The sequence below is a fragment of the Clarias gariepinus genome, chromosome 6 (assembly GCF_024256425.1).
Source record: "Clarias gariepinus isolate MV-2021 ecotype Netherlands chromosome 6, CGAR_prim_01v2, whole genome shotgun sequence".
Lineage (NCBI taxonomy): Eukaryota > Metazoa > Chordata > Actinopteri > Siluriformes > Clariidae > Clarias > Clarias gariepinus.
This window is the reverse complement of record NC_071105.1, coordinates 10,241,304-10,262,805: the sequence shown is the minus strand read 5'-3', so window position 1 is coordinate 10,262,805 and position 21,502 is coordinate 10,241,304. Positions and strand designations below refer to the sequence as shown.

Genomic DNA, 21,502 nt, shown 5'->3' with positions numbered 1-21,502 from the left:
GCCTCAGTGGGTATATTTTGGTAGCAAAAGGAGACCTACTTAATGTTATTGTAAGCAGGTGATTATAATGTTATGGCTCATCATTGTATCTTCATGAAGATGAATACAGATTTGTGTCAATTAATAATGAGTCATTGTTTCCTAATATATTTGCAAATAATAATTATTCATCTTCTTAAGAAGGATTTATAATGGAAATGAGAAACAAATTTTAAATAAATAAAAAAATAATAAAAAAATCATTAAATATTAAAAGCAAGCCATGAGTGGTTACCTGTATGGGTATGCAAGAGATCAACGTACTTGTAATGAAATCTCACTTGATTCCAAAAAGCATGTATAGGAGAAAAGGCAAAACAAAAGATCCATGATGATTTGCCAGCTGCCCATTTCCTTTTCATTGTGAACACATAAAATGTTATACATTACATCCAGTACCAGTCTAGTACATAAAAAAATTTTAGAACATAAGAATTAACCATGCATTGTTATTTCGCATTACATCATTCAGCATACAAATTGTCCAAATACTGTCGTATACAGTATATTGTTTAAAGACAGATGGACACTTGCTGGATGCAAATAGGTAATAGACGTATCATTCTTTTATTTTCTTCTACTTTTTTTTTCAAAATTAAATTTGCTATACACGCCTTTGTATGTTCCAGAGTCACTGTGCTGAAGGTAACTAATACTCAGTTATTTTGTGCATGTTGCTATTTATATTAACCCTTCCTAAGTACTAGTTACTGATAATAAAGCCTCCAGCCTGCTTGTCATAACCCATCACAAAATTATGATTATTTGCAAATAGAGTATCTGGTTGTCATAAATGGTGTGGTGTTGGGCTGTGGGCTTTTTGGGGTGAAGATTGAGGCATAGATGCAGAAAGTACAAATGTACAAAGTCTTTTTTTTCACAAAAACAAAACATGAAAGAAAGTTGGCTTTCTGCTGGAGCATGTTTTAAACAAAACATCAAATAACTTACACATACAGGGGACTTAGACAAGCATCAAAACAGACGGGGAACTAAACATACTAGGATACAACACAGACAAGAAGACTAAACAAACTAAACACACAAGAGACTAAACATAACAGGGACTAACCCTACTAGCTGTTACGCACACTAGCTGCTAAGCTGGATGGTTGCTAAACAGACTATTTGCTAAACAGATTAGTAGCCAACGATCCAAGGGATGAACAGACTAGGTACACAGCAGACTAGATATAAAACAGACTAAGAACTAAACAGGTTAGTGGCTAAACAGACTAAGATCTAAACAGACTAGGAGACTAAACAGACTAAAAGCTATGCAGGTTAGTAGCGAAACAGACTAAGAACTAAACAGACTACAGCAGTACTTACACAGGAGAGACGAAAGCGACTAAGATACAAACTAAAAGAGACACACAGACAAAGAGACAAACTAACAACACATACTAAATCAAAACAGATGTAAACTTACCTTAAACGGCTTCAAAAAACGTTGCCAACTAAAACAGAATCTAACCAAACACAACAAATGCCCACTTTACATAACAAATGCTCGACTCAGTTTCCCAGAACAAACAGCTATTCATAAAGGAACTAATAAGCCACCTCGGTTCAGGTGGGTGCTTTCATCACCTGACTGAGGTGCCTTCTGGAAAACTGAGTCCAAAAACATAAAACTACACAAAACACACTTATTAAGATTTCGGGCCTTACACTGGTTGACTGTCCTCTCTGGTGCACTCCATGGTAAATACTTCCCCATTCTCCATTATTTCAATAACACCCAACCTTTTATAGTTAGTCCTGCTGGAGTCTCTGCTTGTACTCTACACTAAATATATATATAATATACATTATGTGACTGCAACCATACCTAACTGTTATCTTTCCTCTTCTGCTCTCCCCTCTCCTGTTCTCTCTCTCCCTCTCGCTCTTTCCCTCTCTCTGTCGAGCTACACATGTCGTTCGTGAGCTGCCAGTGATCCAGACTCCCTCTGCCCTCCGGACCTGTCTGGCCCATTCTGGTGCCCTGCTTCTGGTTGGAGATCTTGTCACATGGATGCCCCGTGTGTCTCTTTGGGATGAGTCTGGTGTCTGGGGACGGTTTCATGAAGACGGTTCTGGCCTCGACTGGTGTTGACAGCTGTTTCTCTGAGGACTTGGCTGTAGTTGCTTGATAGTTCAGGACTGGAACCTGGACTCCATATTAACATCAATTAACATTAACTGTTATTGCTAAACTGGCTAACACACCTAACACACAGTATAAATGCAGATCAATTCCTGCTTTCTGTTTTACACAAATGAGGATGGGTTCCCTGTTGAGTCTGGTTCTACTCAAGGTTTCTTCCTATTACCATCTCAGGGAATTTTTCCTTGCCACTGTCGCTCTCGGCTTGCTCACCAGGGACTATATGACCATTTTGATTTATACACACTCACATTCCATATAAACTTAAATAATTATTTACTTTGCGACAATGTCAATTGTTAAAAGCGCTATACAAATAAAATTGAATTTTAACATGTATCAGGCTTACTTGAAAACAAAACAAAAAACAGTATTGCTTCTTACAGACCCATAATAATAATTTTTTTTTTTTACCATTTCCAACCATGGCTAATAAAAATATTTTACTATCAGATTAGATTATCTATAAGATGTTTCCACCAAAATGGATTAATAAATCATGGCAATGATTAAAGACAATGTTTAGAGAAATGCCGTTCTCACCTGATCCTAGAACACTGTGCAGTCAGAGCAGCAGTAAAGCACAAATTCACAGTCAGAATTGCCATCATGGATAGATCTGCAAAATGCGTATAATGTCCTGCTTATAATAACAGAACGATTAAAGTAGTGTGTAGATGATGATGAAGACAGCGGCAAAAGAGGCAAAGATGAGTGAGAAACAAGCAGGCCCAGTTAGCAGCTCATCTGTCTTGACTTTGGCAGATTTGCATAACATCCGCCGCAGATTTAAACCGCAGTGTTCTACTTTCTGGAAATGTTTTTTTTTTTTTTTTTTTTAGCTTTTTTTATGCATAAAACTCTATATGGTTTACATTTCTTAACCAATTATAAATGTAGGTATCTATCCAATGACAGAAACTTCAAAGCACTTTTAGTAAGTCGCTCTGGATAAGCATCTGCCATATGCCTAAATGAAAACGTAATTGTAAGCATAACATCTTTTAAAGTAAGATTTGCTACTTTCTTTGTTTCTGGAGGTGACACCTCAACTTTGGGTCTTTTTCATAATGACTGTTTATTACTTGATAAAAAAAGGATAATATGAAAAACTACAGATAAACAGTAGCAGTAGATACAGATCAAAAGTAAATAAATACATATGAATCAAAGGTAAATGACCGAATTAAAAGAATACAAATGGAGAGCATACAAATTATTATGACAATTGGATTAAAAACAGGAGTACATACAGTATATAAACAAATATTAGTTCAGTTAGAGGTTTCAGCAAAAAAAAACATTCATTTTTTTTTAAAGAATCTTACTTTTTGTAGTTTAATAAATTTAGATTTATTATAACCAGTTCTAGTAAAAAAAAGTGAAAATTATGAATGAACTGAAAATTCAATTCCTAAATTAAAAAAAAAGTGTGCATATATAGAATAATACAATTATCAGCTATTTAGCAGTAGCATTATCATAATAACACAATATACTGAGGTAGAAAGAGTAATAAAATTTTGTATTCAAGTAAAAGTACTGTTACTTTAGTGAAATTTTACTTAAGTACAAGTAAATTTACCCTTATAAAAATCTACTCAAGTAAAAGTGAAAAGTAGCTCATTAAAAATTTACTTAGAGTAAAAGTTACTGAGTTACATTTTTGGGTGGGATGGGGGCAGGAACACCCTTGCATAATAAATCTGTTCCCTTAGTTGTGCTTGAAATCAAAGCGGTCGTTTAAATATGACCAGGGGTTTGCTTCATAAGAATTTGTTGGCATTTCACTTTCGGCTGGTTCTGCATCACTGGCATTCGTTTTGTCCGTCTCCATCGTTCTTGTGAATTTAGCGCCCATCAATCAATCAGTGCAGTGGTTTCCCAGGGTGCAATTTTTTTCCCCTTCCCGTTGTATTATTTTTATTATTTTAAATTTTCATTTATTTATTTTTTACTCAGTAGTGAATATGATTTAAAATGTAGTAAAGTACAATACTTCAAACAAAACATACTTAAAAGTAAAATTACAGATTTTAAAAACTACTTTAAAAAGTAGAAGTACACAAAAAATCTACTCAATTACAGTAATGCGAGTAAATGTAATTCATTACTTTCCACCTCTGACAATATATATAGGTTTGAACATTCATCCAGAGTCCCTGGTGAAAGTGAAACAAGAAATCTTCTTCATCAGCTCTTTGTAAAATTTGTTGTCCAATTTTTCCTGTAAATGGAAGATGAATACATATTTTAGGACAACAGTTCCTCTTTGCAACACTCTTTAAACACAATTCCCTCAGCATCTTCTTGACTATTCTGCTAGGAATCTCATTCCCTGCCACCAAGGAAGGAAAATTCGTGGAAAGGTGACAGGGTCTTGGACAGTCAAGGCATGGACAGGCAAAACAATGAGCCATGCTGATTTGTCACAAGCCTGCTGCCCATTTCCGCATTTTATAGTGAACACATAAAAATGCTACATAGACCATTTTATTCAGCTGCAGATCTCTTTGCTGCTTACCTTAGGTGCCAACTCCCACATCACTGAAAACACACTACAAGTATAGTGCATACAGTTATGGCAAAGACCAGCAATACTGGCTCAGGCACAGCAGATGACCCTTTACCAGCTGGTTTGTCCTCACCTGCAAAACCCACATATGAGTTGGAACCTTACACATTATTACCTTAACTTACACCAATATGACTAAGTTAAAGGCAACTACAAACTATATGAAGTGACTTTATGTTTTTATACTCAAATATGCATTTTGCTTACTAAATATTATGTTGCACAAATCAACACAATAATCATACATCTATAAATTTATAGTTTTACATCTTTTAAAATTTAGCCGCAGGATGGATGTAGGATGGAACAATTAGCCATGCATTGTTATTCAGAAATACAGCATTTAGTAGTGAAGTGCTGTCTACAACCAAACTGTCTAAAGTAAATAGTAGAGTTTAAAGACAGATGTATACTTACTGTTCACAAACAGGAGAATGCTGCATCCATCTTCTTCTTCTTCTACATTTTTTTCTAAATTAAATTTGCTATACGAGCCTATGTATAGTCCAGAGTCACTGACCTGAAGGTCATTAATATGTATGGTTAGTTTGTATATACTGCCCATTATAGTAACCCTTTCTTTGTACTTTCTACTGATAGTGAAGTTGTCACTATGCATGTCATAAACCACCAGAATACTTCTACTCGGGAGTCTTGCATATAGTAAAAAAGTATCTTTTTTACTGTCCTTTGTGCTGCACTCCATGGTAAACTGTCCCCCCTTTTTCATCTTCACAAGACCATTCTCCCCCCCTGAGTCTGTGTAAGACAAAAACATACGTCAAGCCTTTTGGACAACAAAACTAAAAACACAATATTGCTCATTAAAATACTGTATACCATACATGTAAAAGAAGTTTCCAACCATGGCTAATGAAAATACTTTACCAAGATATTCCATAATATGTTTTTGCCAAAATGGATTAATAAATCATGGCAATGATTAAAGACAATGTTTAGAGAAATGCCGTTCTCACCTGCTCCTAGAACACTGTAGGCAGCCAGAACAGCAGTAAAGCACAAAGTCACAGTCAGAGTTGTCATCGTGAATAGATCTGCAAAACTAAATGTGTGTAATACTACTATAATAATACTACGTATAATGTCCTGCTTTATATAACCGAAACAGGGACTAAGTACGAGTTCAAGGAAGCACAGTCAAGGCATATGAAAAATGCTTAGAAAAACTAACTTACTGTATATCACAAAAATGCAGTCAATGCAAACTGAGTGATGATATAACGTAAATTTAGGGAACAGAAAATTTAATCATCTGCAAAATTGAAGAACTGCAAGTAGTAGCATGAATATCTGCAGCAGGAGCTTGTCTCTCTCTATCTCTCTCTCTAATCCTACGATCTAAGTTTTCTAAGAAAGTGACAGGATGAGGTGTGTATTTCATCTTATATCAGACAGTACTATACATATAATGCCAATGTTTTGTATCTTTGCATTTTTAACAAACTAATGAACCTGTGTCAAAACAGGGAAAGTTTTGACAAAGTTTTGACAAAGTGTTTTATGTGGAACTTAAGGACTCCCTGGTAGAAGAGATTTGGATCTTAATGGGATAAAAAATAAAGGTAACATAAAGGAATAATAATAATAAAAAAATAATACACAGAATTAATACATTTTATGTAAACTTAACACTGATACAAATTTAAATCTTGAGATTGACAATAAATTACTACAATATGTGAGGAATTTACCTTCTGTTTTGCTGTTATACAATAATAGTGCATGCTGGAGTGGCGTGCTGTTGCACGACACACACGCGGAAGCGGTTTTCTACCAGATTTTAAAGGTTTGCAGTTTAAAAGTTATGAAACTTTAATGAGAAATTTGTTCCTCTTTAATCTGTTCTTGGGAAGAAAAAAAAGAAGAAGAAAAAGAACACATGATCCTTCCATGCAAATCTGATGTAAAATGCTAAACTGTACATTTTAAGTTGCAGTCATTGTCAGGGACGGAATCATATTCCATCTCAGTCCTTATTTTTATTTTATAGTCTTGTGTTTCAGAAGAAAACTTATGTTAGAAAACCTTTTTTTCCTCATACAGTGCATGCCTGTCTCTGATTCATAACGGAATCTTCTTGTTTCTGCAGAAACTCTAATGGAGGTTTCCTATTTTTCAGCTTCAAAATGGCTTTACATGTGAAACACAAGACAGAAACACACTTATCAGCCATATACAGTATTTCAATGTTTTCATTACTTGAAAAGTGTGTGTTTTTAAACAAAAAACTCTGTATTATTATGTTGTTTTATGACATATTTGATCATAAAAATAAATCAATATCAGGAAATTAAATATGACATTCAAATCTATCATACACTGTGTTTGTGTGTGTGTGTGTGTGTGTGTGTCTCATTATTCAAATCATGCTGAAGATCAGGTGTTTTTCTTTGAACATTAAGAATGCAAAGTTAACACTTAAAATTTAGGAATTAAATTAAAAACTGATACTAATATTAATTGCTTATATTTGTTTGTGAATGTTCACAAATAAACATTTTGTAGTATGGGCAATTTTAAAATAAAAAATTAAATTATTTTAATAAACATATCACCAGAGGTGTCAAGAAACGAAGTACAAATACTTCATTACCTTACTTAAGTAGAAATTTTGGGTATCTATACTTTACTGGAGTTATTATTTTTCAGCCGACTTTTTACTTCTACTCCTTACATTTTCACGCAATTATCTGTACTTTCTACTCCTTACATTTTAAAAATAGCCTCATATATATACATTTTTTTTATTAATCACTTAGATTAATCATTCATTCTGACAGCACTAATGTTTATTGTAGACAACCTTACAAGGGTAATTGTTACTAAGCCTGCCCTGGGTACACTAATTTTCTTGTATGTTGCCCTCACAGATTCCTGCAGCTAAGCTTGGATGTACATTTACATTCCAATGAAGTTGCCGATGACATGCTTCTGAAGTTTGACTTTTTGCACCATTAAAATACTTATGGGCAACTAGTTATCATATCTTCTCCATAAAACATTTTAATGCTCAGTAGTACACATATATGGTACTTTAATGTACAGGGTGGGCCATTTATATGGATACACCTTAATAAAATGGGAATGGTTGGCGATATTAACCATGGTGATATATGTGAGGGGGAAAACCATGGTGGCCATTTTGAAGTCGGCCATTTTGGATTTAACTTTTGTTTTTTTCAATAGGAAGAGAGTCATGTGACACATCAAACATTGGGAATTTCACAAGAAAAACAATGGTGTGCTTGGTTTTAACGTATATATTATGTATATATATATATATATATATATATATATATATATATATATATCATTATATATATCATAACATATCATTAACTTAGCAAGCAGTTTGCTAACTGTAGCATGGGAGATGGGTGGTCTCGTAGGGTGTCTTGCATTGAAATCTGCAGCAAAGACCCGGTTACTGCTTTCACCAGACATCAAAACAATTTCTATCGCTCCTCACGTGTTAACCTCTGCGACATGTCAATGGCTGTAAACAAAGAGAAACTAGTACACCCTGCACAGGGTAACAATCCATCTTAGGACACACAAGAATGCAAACACTCACTCACACTAAAGGTTATTTGGAAACATTAGCCTAATCTGCATGTCTTTGAACAGTGGGAGGAAACCGGAGTACCTGAAGGAAACCCAGCAAAGCACCACGAAGACGCCACACACACACAAACAGACAGACAGACCTGAGACTTTATTCCCGGAGTTTGAGTTGACCATGAACTTTGCATACCGGAATATTCTAGAGACAAATGTGAGGCCGTCTGTCTGACAGCTAAAGCTTGGTCAAAATGCGTGGATCATGCGACAATGACCTGACACCCAACAGTAAATCTACAATGGAATGGCTGGAAAATGAAATAATCAAGGTTTTGGAATGGCCTAGTCGAAGTCCAGAACTCAACCCAGTTGAAATGCTGTGATTGGACCTTAAGAGATCTGTCTGTCTGTCTGTCTGTCTGTCTGCTTGCCTGTCTTTGTCCATAAACCTGTCTACTTATTTACTGATTGACTTCAACACAATTTTTAGCTCCGCCCACAACCATATAGTATGTAAAGAGAAAATCTGTTTTCCTTAACTGTTCTCTTTGATCTCAGGAGGTAGGATGACTTAATCTTTTCTACTTTCCAAATACTGCACTAAAAATGCTGGGTTGTTTTTGTAAACACATTGTTGGGTTGTTTATGCTGGGTCAAATTTCTGGGTCATTTCAGGTTTCTTTAAACACATTGTTGGGTTGCTCTATGTTGGGTCAAATTAATTGTAGTGGGTCATTTACAAATGAACACCTGGTTGGGTTATTTTAACCCAACAACTGGTTTATTCTTTATTCTCTGGTTTCTCCAAACGGCAGCCTGAAAAATGTTCAAAATATTACTGTTATTGTGTCACAAAGTGTAGTTTTAAGAGTTGTTTAAGCGAGAATGTACGTGTGTTCAGCTCAAAACATCAATCGGTTATTAAAGATAGCGTCTATTTAAAAAATTGCCTCACCGATTTCAGAGATTTGAGCTCCAGGCAGGCAATACAGGTGCCCTGCGCTCATGTAGCTCAGTGGTTAAAACAGCGGATTTATTTCACTTTGTGTATTTCCAAAAGGCACCCCACATTTAATTACTTATATTTTTTTAAGTTTTATTGTTTTTGTTTTTAATGTCATTTTGGAGGAAATTAAATAGTAATATTTAAATAACTAATAGTTAAAGTAGTAGATGGGGAATGTTTTATGTAATGTAGGCATTATAAGATTTGTATTGAAAATTTCTACATAAAGAGTGTTTAAACATTGTTTTAAAAGCAAAAAAAGTTATTTAAAAAAGTTGAGTTATTTACATTTTCTTATTCTGTAAAAATCTACTTACATTATGTGAAGTTGTGTACATTTTGCGTCGTTTTTTGAAAAGAAACAAAAATAATAAAATGGAATGTGTTAACCCAGCAAGAGTGTTAATTTTACCCCCTGGTTAAGTTAAATAAAATAACCCAGCATTTTAACATTTAATGCAGCTAGAGTGTCAATTTTACCCACAGGTTGGGTTAAATGAACAACCCAGAATTCTGGGTTAAATGGTTCAATCCAGCACCTGGGTCAAAACAAGCCAGCATGTGTTCTGTCCAATAGTGACCCAACGGTTGGGTTATGGTTGGGTTGTAGAGTGTGTGGTATTAATTACATGATTTATACTTGATATAAATGTTGAATTAAGGTTTACTTTTAAACTTTTTTTCTTATTGAAACATAATTTTTGATTAGATCTTCTAACTGTTTTACTGATTGTGTTAAGCTGGCTAGTTGTTAGGGCCAGACAGAAGTGCAGCTGGAAAACAAGGTTTTAATAATCAACCAAAGAAAAACAAATGAGCAAATAAAACATGCTATGGCTTCTCAAACAGCCACTGGGGAAATCATTAAACATTTCCTGGGACTTGGCTGGATCTGGAATCTAAAAACACAGGTTAAATAACATTGTTATTGACACAACCCTCCCATTTTATCCAGTCTTGTGACCAGCACTAAAATTGCGCAAAAAACGTGTGCAAATGATTTGGCTGGAATTTGCATTCTGGCCTTCTGCTTAAAAGGCAGAGATACTTCTGCTATGCAATTACAGTATAAAGTAATTAGAATTACAATCTTAAATCTTAAAAAAATGTAAACTTGTGGATTGGAAATAACTTGCAAGAGTCCTGTAAAAAAGTACATACAGTAGTATAAGGATATAGTCATAGTCATATATTCACTATTCATTAACTTTTGCACATTTGTAATGTTTATGAATATATAGCAAACAAATATATAAGAACCAAAAAACACTTAAATTTGGTATATTAAACTGATAATAGCAAACTAGGACTAATAATTCCCAAAGTCTGAGTTCTGACTATGAATAGACAACATCTCTGTTGGAGCTATAAAATTGCTGAAATTATATTGAATAAATATATATACACTCATTCAAATGTTTGGGGTCACTTTCTAACTCCATGATCGTTCCTAATTTTTATTTTTTTCTACATTGTGAAGGAATGCTGAAAGCGTCCAAAAAATGCATTAATTTCCTTTAAACAGTTAATAATAATAATAATAATAATAATAATAATAAAATTTTTTATTTGTAGGCGCCTTTAATGACACTCAAGGACACCTTACATACCATAAAATAACAAAACAACCAAAACAGCAGTTTTATAAATAAATATAAGACAACATACAGACATGGACAAATAAAAGACAATATACATACTGTACAATGCAGTGTTAAAAGTATGTCTGCCTGAAGAGATGTGTTTTTAAACGGGATTGAAGGGATTTGAAGACTGAAATAGAGTTAACCATTACGGATATTGAGAGGTAGTAGATTTCACAGGTAAAGGGCAGTGTAGCTAAAAGCTCGAGATCCCATGATTGCCAAACGCATACGAGGAAAAACCAGATTTAGTGATGATGGTGATCTCAGATTTCTAGAAGGAGTATAAGTTAAGAGAAAATCTGTTAAATATGACGGAGACAGGTTATGTAATGCCTTATAAACAAAAAACAGAATATTATAATGTATATTATAATGTGTTGGACAGGAAGACCAAAAAAATAGTGTTACAATAGTCTATGCGTGTGGTGACGAGAGCGTGTACCAAAATAGCAGCGCTCCTTATTGAGAGGGCCGGGCGGAGACGGTTAATGTTTCGGATGTGGTAGTACGCTGTCCTAGTGATTTTATTAATGTGTGCTTCAAAGGATAGGGTGCTATAAAGGATAACACCCAAGCTTTTAACTTGTGTTAAAAGACGATTGTAGAATCATCAATACGTAAAGAAAAACTACTGCTCTTCGATAGAGTATTTTTAGTGCCCGCAAGGAGTATTTCAGTTTTACTACTGTTGAGTTTAGGACGATTATTTGAGAACCAAGATTTAATTTCAACTAAACAATTTGAAAGATAAGATGGAGGAAGGTCAGAAGTAGGTTTGAAGGAAATATAGATATAGAGCTAACACGAATATAGAGCTGGGTGTCATCAGCGTAGCAATGGAATTAGGCACCATATTTACGGAAAATGTACCCCAGGGCGAATAAGTAGATGATAAACAGTAAGGGCCCCAAAACTGACCCCTGAGGGAGTCCTGCAGTGATGGGTAAAGATATAAACAATTTGAAAGAGAAGATTTAATCTGGCCTAGCTGGCTAGCGGTGAGAGAGATATGAAGAAAACCAAGCCAAGGAAGTATCTACAATTCCAATGGACTTCAGTCTTTCTAATAAAATATTATTGGAGATGGTGTCAAATGCTAAGGTCAAATTAAGAAGTATTAAAATAGACACAAGTCCTGAATCAGCTGCTACCAGAAGATCATTGGATATTTTGACAAGGGCAGTCTCGGTACTATGCTGAGGACGGAAACCTGATTGAAATTGTTTATATAAGTTATTAATTGACAGGTAGTTTTGTACCTGCGCTGAAACAACCTTTTCTAGGATTTTTGATAGGAATGGCAGATTTAAAATTGGACAAAAATTATCAAAGTTGTTTGGATCAGCACCTGGTTTCGTGAGTATAGCAGATATTAATGCAGTTTTAAAGAAATTGGGAACGATGCAAGAAGTCAGAGAAGAGTGGATGATCTCAGTAAGGAATGGTAAGAGAACAAACTTTGACTAATTCAATTTTATTTGTATAGCACTTTAAACAATTGACATTGTCGCAAAGCAGCTTTATACACTCAAAAGAATCATTTAAGTTTTAATGAAATGTGAATGTGTATGAATCAAAATTATAAGACTGTCGCCGATGAGCAAGCCGAGGACGACGGCTACAGTGGCAAGAAAAACTCTCTAAGATGGTAATAGAAAGAAACCTTGAGAAGAACCAGACTCAACAGGGAAGCCATCCTCATTTGGGTGAAAACGGATAGCAGGGATTGATCTGCATAAAACTATGTGAGACTGGAAGTTCAGTATAACAGGTGATATGTTAAATTAAATGGAGTCCAGTTTTTCCTGGAGGCTCAGGTAGACTGTAGTAAATTCCAGTCCCGATCTATTGAGCATCTGAAGTCACAGGTACTCAAAGACCAGCTGTCTGCATGACCTGCATGACCGTCTTCGTGAAAAAGTGGAACCATCCCCAGTCACCACACACATCCCAGGCAGACCACACGGGGCATCAATGCGACGAGATCTCCAACCAGAAGCAGGACTCTAGGACGAGTTAGACAGGTCTAGAAGGCAGAGGAGAGCTTGATCACTGGCAGTTCAGGATCGACATGTATAGCACGACAGAGAGATACAGTAGATAGAGGAAAAAGGGGAGATGGAGAGAGCAAAAGAGATGGAGAGATGGCAGTTAGGTATGGTCACAGTCGAACAATGTATAAGGTGAATGTATATTTAGTGCAGAGTGCAAGCAGGGACTAACTATGACAGCATAACTAAAAGGGAGAGCCAGAAGGAAACACAGACAAACATACATACTAATTGAGTTGGAAGAGGGTCTAATTGACAGGTAGTTGATTTTGATTTCCGAATAACAGAAGCGATCTCATCAGCTGTAGGTAGTTTAAAAGTAGAGAGAGGAAAGTTGAGTACATGTGAATGAGTAAAGGAAAAAGGAGCTTGAAGAGGGTCAGTAACGAACAGAGATTTATGTATGTTCTCTGTTTTTTCAGAAAAATAAATAAGAAGAGTATTACATAATTCAGCTGCCTGTAACTGTACAGGTAGAGAATCTGGAGGCTTTGAAATGTTTTTAACAACAGTAAAGAGAGTTCTTGTATTACCTTCATTAGATGTGATCAGATTTGAATAGTACTCGGATTTAGCTGTATTAATAGCGGTTTTGTATTGTTTCATATGGTCAAAATACATTTATTTTTTTTTGTGCTTGCATGAGCTCACAGACGCCTTGATTGGCTGTAGAGCTGTAATTAATGTGGGGGCACGAAGTACCTATCATCCCTCCCCTGTGAGAGAGCTCGGCCAATCAGCTCTCTTTAGGCCTCAGGCTGCGAGAGGTTACAGCATCAGCAGGGGATCGAACTCGCGATCTCCGGATGATAGGGCGAGCACTTTACCACTGCACCACTCGGAGGCCCCCAGAATACATTTCTTTGTGAGCGACAAGTCCGGTTTTAATACACAGACGTTCTAGACGGCGACCTTGAGCTTTTAGCCTACGCAAATCAGATGTTAACCAGGGAGCAGAATTAACAAATAAAACAGATCTGGATTTTATAGGCGCATGCCAAAATCAATCAAATGATGACTGCAGCACTTAATTGTAATTTAATACCAATCCATCCGGAGTTGCTGAATAGTCTTTCATAAGGAGAGTAGTAAGGTCAGATGTAAATGTCATTATGTCAATGTTCTTAATATTCCGAAATGTGATGGTACGATGGTCATTGGGCTTTGCTAGAATTAAGCAAGCTTTAAAGAAAACCAGAAAATGGTCGTAAAGTGTTAGTGTAATGGTGAGATGTTTCTGCTACTTATGCTCTGTAAAGACTTCATAACGCCTCTAATCTGAGGTGCTGTTAATTGGTAATTTTTCAGGCTGATAACTCTAAATAAACTTCTCGTCTGCGGCAGAGGTAGGTTTTGGTCTCGTCCTCCTGGGATGGCCTTCATGAGAGCTAGTTTCATTATGGTGCTTGACGGATTTTGCGAATGCACTTGACAATACTGTTCTTGCAAGAACTACTAACATAAAGGCTGACCTCTGTGTCTTAAAATAACAACTAACTGTTGTTTTTGTTGTTGTTACCTAATTACCTAATTCCATATGTGTTATTTTATAGTTTTGAAATCCCCAGTATTGTTGTAGAATATAATTATTTTAAAATTATTTTTTTTTATAATGGAGAAATTGGTCAGCCCTATTTAATAGTTTTGTTAATTACAAATTCAGAAGATTTAAAGATTAAAATGGTAAATATACTGTACTGTACGTATCACCTTCCCTAAAAATTGCTTCCCACAACTATATAGTTGATTTTATTTAAAGGTTAAGAAAAATCAAGAAATGAAATACATCTTCACTTCTCACTTGTGAAACTTAAATTATAATTCAGTACCAAGCAAAAGTTACTGTGTGGAGATTACATTTTTTACTGCTATTTTAGTGATGCCATCTATAAGTCGCGTGGCATAAATATCTGTTAATAGTTTATAAATAGTTAGCAGTGTTACTGACCCCCAGTTATCTAACAATTTTATATTATTTTCCAGCTTGGGGATGAGTGTAATTATTCATTGTGCCAGAGGCACAGAGACCCCTTTATGTGGAGAGGTCTAATCTGCAATTAAATGAATATTATATCCTTGAAGGAATTCCCTCAAAAAATGCTTTTAAAATTTCCTTGTGAGCCTTTTAGAGCCTTGGGACCTACCAAGAGATCAACTTTTTCTGATTTTAAAATCAATTTTTGAGTTGGCATCTGAGTGTTAATAACATAATCAAACATCCTTCTACTGTACCTGCCAACCCCTGACAATCAAACACTTACATGCAAAACCTTACCTCCAAATCCAGCATTTTCAAGAAAGCACAACAAACAATATTCATTCTATGCCAGCTCATGAAGCTCAACATATATTAACTGATCCTGAAAAAAATGAAATCCAAATCATTCCATCATAAACAGTATACTCAACTCAATACTCACAGTCTGGTTTTTCTTGCTTCTGCCAGACCAGACAACAACAAGTACTCAATTTGGCTGACAAGATCATTGATGGTATATTTTCAAACAACATGCCACTGGCACAGCATCTAGTTACTCTACTGCCACACACAGCCCATAGAAATCCCCACCAAACTACCTCAAACCTTTTTATGCATTGAGTTTGCACACACAATATAGTCATACATATTTATTTATTTTTCTTTTTGTCTTATGACTATTACTGTATTACTTCACAGTAAATAAAATGTGTCTCATCTATCAATTAATTGATTGATAGATCTGTTTGTCCGTCTTTTTTTTTTTTTTTGGTCATTTGTCTATTCTGTGACTCCCCAGAAGTACAATTGTTCTCATTAGTCTTAGGAGTTCCCTTTGTGGTACAGTAGTATGATTTAATATTTTAAACTTTTCAGGTACTGTGGTATTAATGACATTGTTTATAATTGATGTCACTGAAGTTTATTGCAATGAAATGACTACATTTCTTATAATAGAAATTAATTTGCTGAACTAATTTGCATCTATATGTACCATATTTCTAAAAAGTAAATAACTAATTATTTCTGTGATATTGTCATGTCCATTAAGGAGGCAGACGCAGATTCAGGGAAAAGCAAACAGAGTTCATTCAAATGGTGTGCCAAAAAATATAGAATAACAAGAAAGGAAAACAAACAAGGAACCACGTTAATGCAACCGTGGTTTGTGACTTCCCAGGCTGGGTTTGCAGGTGGACAAAAAACAAACAAAGCAAAAAATAAACAGGCCTTCAGCAACGTGCTGAACTTGGAGGACCGAGGGTCCTTCAGTCTTGGCCGTGACTTTCACGTCGGCCCTTATGACTTCCAGGAACCCCAAAAACGCGGTCCTGCAGACACCTTTCAGTCCTGGGGTAGACAGAGAGAAAAAACACACAGTGATCAGACAAAAGGGCTCCGGGCTCGGCTGGCTTAAATAGGTACACACAGGGGTGGACACAGATAAACTTGATTTAGTGATGACAAAAATAAGGGATGACAAGTACACACGTAGACACACTAGGGAGAGACAAAGCATCGGTTCAGTCAACTGATCCAGTCTCGGGGATCAAAGGCTCTGCGACACCTCCGTCTAGTGGCCCCCGGATCACTGGCCTGAGAGGAGAGATGTGAAAAACAGGGTTAATACGCATATGACGGGGAAGTTGCAGTTTAAAGGAGACAGGGTTTACTTGTGTGACAATGGGAAAGGGACCGATGTACTTGGGGGTGAGTTTGCGGCACGGGAGGTGAAGGTCACGTGTCGAGAGCCATACCCGATCTCCTACCTAAAGCGGAGGACTTTCCCTTCGTCGTCGATTGGCAAATTTTTTAAACATACAAACTGCTTGGAAGATTTTGGTGTGCACTCTCTCCCATTTTTTTCTGCTCTTTTGAACCACTGATCCACCATAGGGATATTGGTGGGAGTGGCATCCCAGGGACAGAGCGGTGGCTGATGCCCGAGCACACACTTAAACGGCGTTAGGCCGGTCGCAGAGTGACGTAGCGAATTCTGTGCATATTCCGCCCAGATTAAACAGTCTGCCTATTCATGTTGTCGACTACTACAATATGTTCGGAGGAACCTTCCGAGCTCTTGGACAGTCCGCTCTGCCTGCCCGTTAGACTCGGGGTAATAGCCCGACGCTAGGCTAACAGTTCAGAACGATCAGAAACAATATCCTCCGGGATGCCGTAGTAGCGAAACGATCTACCACTACTAAGATTGTTGTATACCCTTTCGACACTGGCAGATCCGTCACAAAGTCAACTGCGATGTGGGACCACGGTCTATTGGGTGTTGGTAAGGGCATTAATTTCCCAAGGGCAGACAACGAGGACTTTTTGTCGTCGCACAAATAGCCGTACGAAACCACCGTTTCCACCGTTTCCCGCATGTTCGGCCACCAGAACTTTGGTTCCAGCAGATGAAAAGTGCGTAAGACGCCGGGGTGCCCAAATGACAAGCTAGTGTGTGCCTTGATCGTCACTCGTTCCTGTAGTGCCCCCAGAACGGAGGTTCGATTCGGAGGGCAGCCCGCCGGCACGGTTTGGGACCTTGTCAGGTGAGCTATCTCCACATCGAGGTCCTATCGGGGCCACCACGAGTGCCACGGGCAAGATGGTTTTCGGATTCGAATCATGATCCTGCGCCGGAAAACAGCGGGATAACGCATCTGCTTTTCTATTGGGTTCCGGCTAGGATATGATCCAAGTATACTATAACGAAATGGTTTAACATATGCCGAAATACATCATTTATGAACCTCATGGGGTGGACACAGGTGAACTTGATTTAGTGATGCCAAAAATAAGGGATAACAAGTACACATGTAGACACACTAGGGGAAGACAAAGCGGCGGCTCAGTAATCCGGCGAGTCAGATCTTTTTCCCCAGGACTGAGGTGGCTTAGATGTGACAGATATGTACAGTAAATTAAATAAAAAGGCTTCATTACGAACTATCTTTTCACAGATTCTCTTCTCGTCAGATAATTAAGGAGTTAACATCTGCTCATTAGGATGAAGCTGCTCCTGGCCTTATACCTTTTGTCTTTGTTTTTCTACTCAGGTAAACTTGAAATAATATGTTTTAAATATTTTTTTGCTTTAAATGTTCTATCTATCTATCTATCTATCTATCTATCTATCTATCTACAGTATCTATCTATGATAATAATAATACCAATAACTGAACTTAAGCCGAACATAATAATAACAATAACCACAACAACAATAATAATAACAAGCATTATGTAATGTACATAAAAAAATGCAGATAACTTGTATTATTATTATTATTATTATTATTATTATATTTGCACTATTCATTCTAATGTAATTAATATTTGTGTAAATAATAATAAGTTTTTTTTGCATTAATACCCTGGTTATGTTTGATTTACTTGTTTACTGTAGTGTCCATGTTGCAATGTTTGAAATGCGAAAGTAAATCAAATCAGTGTATCGACACACTTACACAACAATGCGGCCCAGATGAATTATGTGGTTATTCAGCATTCAGTATGAATTTTCCAGGTAAACCTGATTTTAGGGTCAATCTACTGTATATTTTATTTTTGGTAAAGTAGGCTATATGGCATGCAATATAATAATTGATTCTATACTCTTTCATGGAAACATGCAAATTTTTATTTTTATAGGACAGAATGAGAATAACACTGAAGTAAAACGGGAATGTGTTGAACGAAAGGTATGCGATCAATTAGGCGCAGTTGGCAAAGATGTGTTTGCCACAATGGATGGTGGACTGGTAAATGGCTCAATTTTCATGTCCTGTTGTGAGTCTGATAACTGCAACAACATTACCACCCCTGGTAGGTCAGAGTTTCTATAAATATTTCCTATTGAATATTGAAATTTCTAATGACCACTTTGATGGTTTTACCTACTAGCTAAAGTGCAGACTAGATCACTCATGAGAATTTTGAGTGATCATTCTTTCCTTTCTTGTCTATTAAATGATTAGTGAAAATTTTCTATAAATAAAATGCAAGACTTAGTGTTGGCCATTTTACCATATTCTTTTACATGAACAAATGAATAACTTTAACTGACAGTAGAGAAACTTAATGGTGTTGTACAGTATGTCATCCACTTCATGGTTTTACATGCTGTGCATTCTGAAATGCTTTTCTGCTCACGATTGCTGTAAAGACAGTTATTTAAGTCTCTTTATGTTATCGACCAGCCGGAATACTTTCTCATTCAGTGCAGTCCAAATTTTTGAGAGAAGATGATTTTTTCCCCCATAGAACCAGACACTAGGCCAAATGGTCTGAAATGTCTAACCTGCAGGGACTTAAAAGGATTGTGCAACTCTACCGTGTCATGTGTGGGAAATCAGGATCACTGTTTGACATTCAAAGGTTAGTTTCCTCTGTTTGTTTGAAGCAAATCATTTTATCCTAATTCACTGGTGCAGGCACACAATCATTTCACTCTAATGCACTGACTACAGATTCATTCTCTTATGCAAACTAAATTAACCAAAATACTGTTTCTGTCTTTTCTCAGTTCTATTTTTCCAGGAGTTGGAGCTTCCCATGGGGTGCGTCTCTAAACCTTTATGTGGTCAATCTAAGAGCCTTTTTGGTCAATTTCAATGCTGTTCGGGGAACTTGTGTAACAAGAGGCAAAGTCTGGATCAGAGTACACCTCAGAATTAAAAAAAAAATCAATCCAAATAATTTAACAAACTATTTTTTCCCCTCTTACTTTTTCTCCTCTTACTCCTAAATTCAACAAGTATTTAATGTTTGGTTTAGTTAAGCATGTCATAACTAAAGCATAGGACTGAAAGTCAAGCATCATATTTAGTCCTCTAAATACAATATATTTGCTTAAAACGGCATTAAAATAAGTGTGTTGATTTAATGCTTAAAAGTGTTTCCATTACCAGACAGCAAAAATATGTAATACAATGTTCTCGTTGTGGCATTTGATGCATAAAGCATATTTCATTAACCCTTTAAAAGACACACAATAAAAATCTTTGTGATTTTTTGCATGAATTCTTGGGTATTACTAGAATTAAATTTTCTTTCTTTCTTTCTTTTTTTCTTTCTTTCTTAATTCACCATTTAGATTATGAGTAATATACATCTACCAGATAGTTGACGTGCCAATTTATGGTAACACTAGAAGTGTGTATTGATCACAATGAAACAATCATATGGTTTTACACCTACAGCATTAACAACTATTACAACATTTTTGGGGGGCTTGAAATACTGGTTATTTGTTTTGTAGATGTCCACACACCTGCTCGTGTGTGAGTGTCACAAGCTGATTCTCTCTAGAGTCTCGTTTTAATAATTTATATGAACATTACCAAACAATATCACATCTTATGTTATCTATTTTGGGTTCTGTTATGATTTGACATTCCACATCCAAAATCTGATATACTGTACAGGACAGCTCTATAGTGCATATGTAATTTCCATGACAACCGACAGGTAGAATTAAATTCAATAATAAAGCTTAACATTTTGAGTGTGCAAAATTTAATGCCAAAAAGAGAACTGGTCACATGACCAGCATGCAAATAAAAAGAGTGTTCTTACTTTAACTGACAGTAGAGAAACTTAAGGGTGTTTTCAGCTGTTGTACTTTCTTGTCTTTTTATGTTATTGAACAGCCAGAATGTTTTAATTAGACTTATTATTAATAAGGCAAATTAATTTGCAGGTTGTTGCAGATTACAGGATGTTGTTACTGCTCCCAGGAGATAAAAAATTTTAAACCTTTGCGCATTAAAAAAGCATGACAACATTGTGTTTTTTTTTTATTATTATTATTATTGTTAATTTCGTCATGTATTAGAGCCTTAATGTTTAGCACTGTCACCTTGCACCTCCAGGGTCCGTGTTCGATTCCCATCGTGTGTCTGTGTATGGAGTTTGCATGTTCTCCCTGTGCTTGGTGGGTTTCTACCAATAGTGGTTGAATGAGCATGTGTGTGTGTGTGTGTGTGTGTGTGTATACCTTGTGATGGATTTGCCCAGGGTGTACCCTGTCTCGTTCCTTAAGTCTTCTGGGATAGACTCCAGGCCCCCCCACGACCTTGTACACAGGAAAAAGCGGTATAGACGATGAATGAGTGAGTAAGATAACTTAGTATGATAGACGTGGGTCTTCCCCACAGTGCTGCAGTGTGCTGCTGTGGTCAGAAGTGGAAGCTACTGTAAGTGGGAGCTAAGCTTGTAGTAAAACTTACAAAAAAGAAAACGTCACTCTATTCAGGCAGGAAGACACTGCCAGCACTGGAAGCGCGCTCATCATCTCCGAGCATGACTTGAGGAGAGCCTTCAAGAGAGTGAACACCAGAAAAGCAGCAGGACCAGACGGCTTTGTTCATGATTGTTCCTGTCCCGAAGAAACCTCATCCTGCTTCCCTCAACGATTATCGCCCTGTAGCCCTCACCTCAGTAGTGATGAAATGCTTTGAGCGGCTGGTCAAGGA

The 21,502-nt window shown here is 36.4% G+C and overlaps 1 protein-coding gene across 1 annotated transcript; it reads left to right on the top strand.

Annotated features, from left to right (window-relative positions):
- The first annotated feature begins 8,837 nt into the window (after window positions 1–8,837).
- On the top strand, window positions 8,838–20,048 carry LOC128527108 (uncharacterized). The gene is made up of 6 exons (XM_053499411.1): window positions 8,838–8,909; window positions 17,990–18,085; window positions 18,433–18,552; window positions 18,678–18,851; window positions 19,290–19,403; window positions 19,552–20,048. Exons 2-6 carry the CDS (start codon window positions 18,037–18,039, stop codon window positions 19,701–19,703), a joined length of 609 nt encoding a protein of 202 aa, XP_053355386.1. The 5' UTR covers window positions 8,838–8,909; window positions 17,990–18,036; the 3' UTR covers window positions 19,704–20,048.
- Window positions 20,049–21,502: the final 1,454 nt, after the last annotated feature.